The sequence below is a fragment of the Sinocyclocheilus grahami genome, unplaced genomic scaffold (assembly GCF_001515645.1).
Source record: "Sinocyclocheilus grahami isolate Dianchi unplaced genomic scaffold, SAMN03320097.WGS_v1.1 scaffold1244.1, whole genome shotgun sequence".
Lineage (NCBI taxonomy): Eukaryota > Metazoa > Chordata > Actinopteri > Cypriniformes > Cyprinidae > Sinocyclocheilus > Sinocyclocheilus grahami.
This window is the reverse complement of record NW_015506423.1, coordinates 58,540-67,104: the sequence shown is the minus strand read 5'-3', so window position 1 is coordinate 67,104 and position 8,565 is coordinate 58,540. Positions and strand designations below refer to the sequence as shown.

At 40.7% G+C, this 8,565-nt stretch overlaps 1 protein-coding gene across 1 annotated transcript in view; it reads left to right on the top strand.

Annotated features, from left to right (window-relative positions):
* Positions 1–8,565, top strand: part of LOC107568443 (transmembrane and immunoglobulin domain-containing protein 1-like) — a 21,336-nt gene that overhangs the window by 3,988 nt on the left and 8,783 nt on the right. The window contains exon 2 of the mRNA XM_016254414.1: positions 6,635–6,949. Within this exon, the coding sequence (XP_016109900.1) occupies positions 6,673–6,949 (277 nt within the window). The 5' untranslated portion in view covers positions 6,635–6,672. The remainder of the gene's footprint in view (positions 1–6,634; positions 6,950–8,565) is intronic.

Here is an 8,565-nt window from a genome sequence, read left to right as displayed (position 1 = left end):
GGCCGGGCTAGCGTGAGGGGAAGCCCCGGCTTAGCATGCGCTGAGGCCGGGATAGAGTGAGCTGAGGCCGGGCTAGCGTGAGGGGAAGCCCCGGCTTAGCATGCGCTGAGGCCGGGATAGAGTGAGCTGAGGCCGGGCTTGCCGGACTTTTATTTTGATGGCGCTGAGAGCGGCAGCGCCTGCGCACACACGCCCCATTCACAGGGGGCATCAGCGTTAACGCTTGACTGAGGGCGTTTCTGAATCTTGGTGCTGACGCGACCGTCATAGTGACAACAGCCAATCACATTAGTTTTCTGGTGTTGCATGAACGCGATTGGCTAGCGTCTTGCATAAGGCGATCTGATTGGCTGACGTCAGCTTTGGCGCTTGAAAAGTTTTCAACTTCTGCCGCGAGCAATGGACCCAATGCGACGCGACGGACCCACAATTAATTTCGCCAACGCTTGACGTCACTCCATTCAAAGTAAAGAGGCGTTGATGCCAACGCCCAGTGTGAATGAGTGTTCACATTCTCCTTGTTCACTGTCGTTAACAGTTCTGTCTAAAACAGACAGAAATCTGTCTAATAATCAGAAAGAACTGTTAAACAAAGGAATTAAAATGTATACAAAAAAGTATTATAACGATTGTTTTTATATTATTAGTAATAGAAAGGCAAACATTATAATACTTTCTTATTTTCCGTCAGCATTCAGCAAATATGCATTTATATCATTTAAACAAATCTTTGAATGACTAATGAACATTTAATTAAAAAAATCTTGCAAACTTAGTCAAATCCAGCTGTGAGATCTTGTGAAGTGTGCATTTGTATACTGCATGATCGCATGTTCTCTGCGTGACGGTCGGTCCGTGTGAATTGAATGCGGACAGGAGGAGTGTTCAGCTTCACTGGAGACGCGCAATCGACAAACTTTAAACTCATGATTTCAAATTATGCTGCGCTTTATGCATTTGCCCACTGTCATATTCATGTCATTTTCACTGTGTGCTGTATGTAAAATGAGTGTTACCATGGCTTTATTTGAAAAAATATGATTCCCAATGCACACAGACGTCCCAGAATACTGAGTGCTCTGTTGGTTACAGTTTTTACTTCCTTTTTTAATTATATTTTTATTAAATATTTGTTTATTTGTGAAAAATACTTTTTCATTTAAAGTATAAGTATGTTTATTTTACACATTTATTTTTTAATCAATTTTCAAATTATTAAAAATTTCTGCACACACACATATATATATATATATATATATATATATATATATATATATATATATACACACATACGGCACCCCTACATATACACAGGCAACCCTAGCTGTGATAGGACTTGTGACAGTTCCTGTCCAGAATAACACAGAGGGGCACTTGGCATGCCTTACACATGAATGGAGTGCATTTCTCACACAGCCTGCATTTCCTGCGCCCCTGTGTGGCTTTTTTTCTTCTTCAAAAAAGTCAGCTTCATCCCCACTAGAAACAGAATCAGGAGCAGATGAGCAGTCAGAGAGTTCCTCTTTGTCGGACGCAAGCAGTATTTCCAAAACCTCCGCCTCTGTGTACTTCTGTTTTCTAGGTTGTTGTGCAGGCGTAACGTTGTGCCCGCAACGATTGTGATTGGGTGATTGTGCTTGCATTTGTAAATGTGCATGTGTGTGTTTATGTGAAAGAGAAATGATGAAGCAACCAATTGCAATGATAAAAGAGACAATAATGAGTAGAACGTAGTAGAATAGCATATATAGCAAAACTAAGTCAAATGTCACGCCTTGTGATGTCATCACATGCATCAAACTTTGGGGTCATAGTGCACAGAAAGTGATTACGTCATTGAGTCATAGGAAAATGTAACTAACCCTGCATCTCAATGTTCATACTATCCATCCTAAATAGTATGTGAGATTAGAATAAGTGTGTCCCAAAGCATAGTATGTTAAAAAAAGAGTATGCCAAAAGTCCCCGGATGGTCTACTATTTCAGGTCGATTTTTGAAGTATGGATCCGTGCACACTCTAATGGCTAAAATTGCCCACAATCCATTGCGCTTTGGTGAAGGATTCAGTCCGGAACTACAAACTATAAAAACTAGAAACGTGGCGGATGCACGTGCTCGACGGTTAGGTAGAGAGGTTTACAAAAAGGGGTTTGAGTTACTAATAATCAACATTTAACCTCGTAAAAAAATATTTATTTATTGTTATCCGTGTTATATTTAATCTGCAACAGCAATGTGAACTTTTATAAACATCCATTTGGTCGTTAACTTTTAAATGCATCATTATGCAGAAAATATGAGCAGAGTTCTCGGCATGAAAGACCCACGGCTGGCAGATCATCGAGCTACTTCTTTTCTCTCCAGTACGGTAGGAAGTTAAATTAAATGAAATGTGGAGGATGTTAACTGTGACAAGATGATTGACAGGCCAGTTTACAGTGACAGGGTGCGTGTAACAGGTGCGACAGAGCGGTCCTTTAAAGACGCAATTGTGTGATGTGATAATATGTCCCAAAGCTTGCCTGCTCTTCTACACAACACTCAAAAGTGTGTACTTTTTCTTCACCAAAAGAGTACATACTTTAAGGGCATAGTATAAGTAGGCACATTGAGACGCAGCATCAGTATCAGCTACCGACCACAAATCTATAGAGCACAATGCATTTTAGTGTTTTTTGTTGCAAACGCATACTATGCAATTTGTGAAAAGGGTGAAAACAATGCAACAGGGGCGCTCCCGTCGGTTTTATAGGGTTAAAAACCTTTATAAATGATCTTGATCGTGATCTATAACTTGAGATGGGTGCCGCCATGTTTGTTCACACTGCAGTTTAGAGAGTCCTGTCAGTCAAGATTCAAGATTATTTTTCAAGCATTTATTCTCATGTGTACAGTGACAAAAACAAGTTTCCCTGTACTATGAAATTATTTTTTTGCTGTTTACAGTGAATGCCAAGACAAAAACTATGTAAAAAATAAACACACACGTATACACACACAAACATAATAAAAAAATAAAACTATGCCGCATAATTAGAAATATAGACTATGTAAATATAGAAATATAGACCATGTACATATGAATGTGCAAGTGTACAATATTGACTTCTGTGCAAAACAATAGTATAGTAACGTGCAAATTGAATGCAACTGTATGATAATAATAGCAGCGGTAACATTAACAATGTGCAAATTGAGATGCAGCTACTTGATAATAATAGCAGCAGTAACATTAACAAATGTGCAAAATAGGGGCAGTGGAGTCCCGATGATCTTCTCAGCAGTCTTTACCACTGTTTGCGGTCCTTCACAGTAGTGCTGCCATACCACACGGTGATGCAGTTGGTCAAGACGCTCTCAACAACAAAGCTGTAGAAGTTGTTGAGGATCTTAGGTGACATGCCAAACTTCCTCAACCTCCTCAGGAAGTACAGCTGCTGTTGTGCCTTCTTAACCATCTGGGTGGTGTTGAGTGTCCAGGTGAGGTCGTCACTGATGTGGACCCCCAGGTATTTAAAGCTGCTCACCCTCTCCACTTCAAGCTCTCGGATAAACAGTGGCTGGTAAGCTCTCGGATAAACAGTGGCTGGTAAGCTCTCATCTCCTTCCTCATGTCCACTATCATCTCCTTTGTCTTGTCTGTGTTGAGGGCGAGGTTGTTGTCCACCATGTCACAAGATTGGCCACCTCTCTCCTGTAGGCCGCTTCGTCCCCGCCAGTGATCCGTCCTATCACTGCAGTGTCATCAGAAAACTTCAGGATAATGTTGTCCTTGTGGCATGTGACACAGTCATGTGTGAACAGTGTGTAGAGGAGGGGACTGAGAACACACCCCTGTGGGTTTCCAAAGTTTGTTATGATGGTGGCTGAGATCCTATTTCCAATCCTGACAAACTGCGGTCTGCCAGTCAGGAAGTCTAGGAGTGTAGGGTGAGGGTGTAGGGTGTATTCCAAGTGCAAACAGTTTGTGGGTGAGTTTATGGGGGAGGACCGTGTTGAAGGCGGAGCAGTAGTCAATAAAGAACATCCTGATGTAGGTGTCCTTATCTTCCAGATGAGAGAGGGAAATATAGAGTTCAGCAGCAATGGCGTCTGATAGGGCTGTGCAATTAATCGAAAAACAATTTTGATTTAGATTTTGGCCTCCAACGATTATGAAAATACAATAATTGCGATTAAACGATTATTCCGCACCTTTTCCAGTGCTGCGCTTTCGTTCCTCCATAAAAGCCCAATTTCACGTGCAAATAAGTAAAATCATGTAACGTGACTTTTGCAAAATGGGACGTGCTTGATTTATATAAGTATATTTATTCATGTTTTTAAAAGCGTGAAAGAGAACTTGAGCTGCTCCTCAGGAAGATATATGCGCTCAGAGACGGAGCAGAACACGGACATGTAAAGTCATCTTTTAGCTCAAGGTGCGTGCCTAAATGGTCAAATACACGCAAAAATGTGTCAAAATGTGGCGCTTAGTGATTATTCATGTATACCTTCGTCAGTCAGTCATGTAATAAATTAACATAAAGAGTTGAGAAAGAAAATACGCGTGTAACGTCAATTGGATCCGTGCGGCTCTTAAAGTGACAACGGGCTATTTTCCTGCTGCGACTGTGTTCTTCCAAAAGAGGACGATATCTGCTTCGTCATGCCTAGAGCTGATCCGTGCTGGTTACTAAGGAAACACTACAACTTCATGCTGTGGATCGCCGAATCGGCTTTCACTGTGGACGAAGCGGAGTCCAGCCCGGGGTCGTCACATGTGGTTGCCGCAAGCCCGCCGGACGCTCCTTCGTCGAATCCGCCGCCTCTGCTCACTCTAGCCCTCGGCTTCTGCTCACTCAAGGCCGCCGTGTGTGACGCTATGTTTCGTTGTGAAAGCGAAACTACTTTGTTTGGCCTTCCAAAAATGGACACGACTAGAAATCAGTGGCTAAGTTGTATTTACAACACTGTTCCAGAACACTTCAACCCAAATATTCAGATCTGTGCAGCACATTTTATGGAGGACCGTTTCCTGATCCTGGGAGAGTAGACTACAATGCCGGCTGTTCTGACTGTAAGTACGTGTAATGAGGTTCTTAGTAGGGAAGGAAGACGTCGAAGTCAGCGTGACTGAGGCTTGGGTAATTTATTATACTTCCCGTAGGAATAGCGAAAACAGGCAGGTGCTCAGGCGCTGCAAAACAAACAAAACTTATATAGCACTTCTGCGGTTCTCTAGGCCCAGGCCACAGTCTTTCCCCCCACGAGTCCTCAGTCTGTCTCCTCTCTCTCTCTCTGTTTCCCCTGAGGCTTTTTACGGTCTCTCCAGGCCAATCACTGAAACGAGAAGCAGGTGAATGTCATTTTGCACTTGACCAGGCCCAGGCCACAGTCTTTCCCCCCACGAGTCCTCAGTCTGTCTCCTCTCTCTCTCTCTGTTTCCCCTGAGGCTTTTTACGGTCTCTCCAGGCCAATCACTGAAACGAGAAGCAGGAGAATGTCATTTTGCACTTGACCTACTTACTCACCGCTCGTCTCCGACCGCTCTCTCCCGCTGCAGACCCCGCTAAACCACGCCCCCCTCGCCACAGTACATTTTTTATATTTAAAGAGTTTTTATATTTTATATATTTAAAGTGAGTTTTTTGGGCAGTGTAGAGTAGGGCTTGTTGTTTGTCATTTCTCTGGTCACAAATGCAGACATGGTTTTATGTTTACGCAGTGCGATGCAATGCAACGTGTAAAAAGACAGTAAGTCATTATACTCCATAATTATGTCCCCGCTGGATGCAACGAACGCCTCGTTTATGATGGGTTTTCATGTTTTTGTCTCGTCGCTCCGGCTGGACAGGGCATCATCACAGTCTGGTGAGGGGCGTAACATTTCCGTCACACGCTTGAGGTATTCGGCCAATCACAACGCACTGGATAGCTGGCCAATCACAGCACACCTCGCTTTTTTAGAACGATGAGCTTTGTAAAAATCTACGCGTTTCAGAAAGGCGGGGCATAGAGGAGAAACAATAATGTACAGTATGTGGAAAATAATGGGTTTTTTTAACCTTAAACCGCATAAACACATTTCATTACACCAAATACACAAAATAATGTTCTTTTTAGCAGCATCATATGACCCCTTTAAAATGAATCAAACAACAAAAAACAAATTCAAAATTACACATTGGTCTTGAGTGAAGGACTTTTGTAGCTTTAATAAGAAACAAAAAAGTTTAATTCTTATAGTGAAGACTATGCTGTTTTATTTTACATTTGATTATTTATTTCTGTAGTAGGCTGTAAACTGCTTGAGACTTGCATAAAAAACATTAAAGCACAGTTTGTTTCATTTGTATCTTTTCATTCTATTGTATTTGTCCTTTGCTTTTTTATTACTGACAGTTTAATTCTTTTCAATAATTTTTAGGACTTTTTGTTTGTTATATAATATATAAAAACTAATATGTATAAAACCTTTTAAAATATAAAATGTATGTTTTTTTAGGCCGGTGTCCATCAGCGAATCTGCTGACGGTTTAAAATATTTAAAGTTTATAATAATTTTTATAAACAAGCTTCAGTTATTTTTTTATTCTTTCAATAAGACTTTTAGTAAGCATGTGTTACTGAGAATCTGCCTCTGTTCTTCAGGTGTGTTTGGTGATAAAGCTGCAGTGTCAATATCAGTAATGGAGGGAGATTCAGTCACTCTTCAGGCTAATGCTGAGACACAGAATGATAATGTGATAACATGGAATTATAATGATACAACCATCATAGCTACATTCAAAAGAAATCATGGACGCTTCTCCGCAAAAGAGGATGTTCTTGATGGGAGATTCAGAGGCAGACTGAAGCTGGACAATCAAACTAGATCTTTGACCATCACAAACACCAGAATAACAGACTCTGGACTTTATCAAATAAAAGGAAACACCATTTACAGATTCAGTGTTTCTGTCTATGGTAAGTCAACAGTTATAGTGTAATTTACCTTTAAATCAAGGAATGAATAATACATTTGTCTGCTCTGCATGTATATGATATATACTGATTTGTTAGTGATCAAAGACACATTCATGTTCAGCAACTATTCACACAGCTGCATCGAAAGATTTAGTTTGTGCTCTCTAACAAAATGGGTGAAATACTTTTATCCATTTTTATCAATTTTTACCCATTTTATGCTTATTAGTACAGTGGGCGAGAGAGCTCAACGCAATGCAAATTCAGAAAACACATGCAAAATAGAAAAAGCACCAGCAAATCAAGAAAACATCTTCATCGGTTTGACAGCAGGTGCTGCAAATGCAGTATTATTTATTATCAATTATTTATTACCAGTAAATGAACCTGCAACATATTAAACTGAAACCACTCTTTTATCTGAAAAGCAAAAACAGATGTTATTTTACAAAAGTAAGCAAACTGCAACAAAGTGAGAACAAAAAACGAATCTCCAATCACCTGTGAGCAGAATAGGATTGGAGAGATGGAAAAGGAGAAAAACACAAGAGCTTTAAAGGGGAACTGTTACATAGCCACATATTTATAGTCTACTAAAATAAAGGCTATTCGAACCAAATGTATAGGCTATATAGTTTTAGTATTAGTATAGGACTACTTGTTTTTTTATTACAGCCCATGATAATTAATACATTACAAAAACATTGTAAAAATTAAAAATTAGGCTAAAAGAAAGTCATCCCACTCCTCTACGTCTACTTCTATCATCGCTTGGATTACAGTGTCACGCGCCTTCTTTTTGAAACGTGATTTTCTCCAATGAGGGGGAGGAGGGGGCGGAACATTTGGCAAATTAAGCTGCAGCACTTATATTATTGTACTGGTTGGCTATTAACTGTGAGCAATGCATTGGAGAATACGGCGAACATAAATAAAGAAACGAAGTTGCTTATCAGATTTCCCTAACAAGCAACCATATTTTTAAAAATAAGCCCAAAAAAACGCAACCTGCGACCCCGGATTTTTTCACGCAACTTTACAAAAAAAGAAGCCCAAAGTCGCGTATAATACGCGGACTTGGCAACTATGGGCGCAACTATAACAACATGTGAATAATCCCACCCATTCTAAAGTGCTACTGAACTGCAGTGGAAATGCAAGTCGAACCGTGCCGTGCCGAGCCGAGTCGTACCACGCAGTGGAAAAGCGCCATAAGACTATGTGCCATATTTCTAGACAGAAGAGCGGCACCACCCCAGGAGGGATAAAGACCATCTCTTTTCAACAGGTCAGGTCTGCCCCAAAAACTCGTCCAATTGTCTATGAAACCTATGTTATTCTGCGGGCACCACTTAGACATCCAGCCATTGAGGGACGACAGTCTGCTATGTATCTCGTCACCACGGTAAGCATGGAGGGAACCAGAACATATTACAGTGTTTGATATCATAATTGTAAGTTCACACACCTCTTTAATGTTATTTTTAGTGATCTCCGACTGGCAAAGCCGAACATCATTAGCACCGGCGTGAATAACAATCTTACTGTATTTACGTTTAGCATTAGCCAGCACTTTTAAATTTGCCAAGATGTCAGGCGCTCTGGCTCCCGGTAAA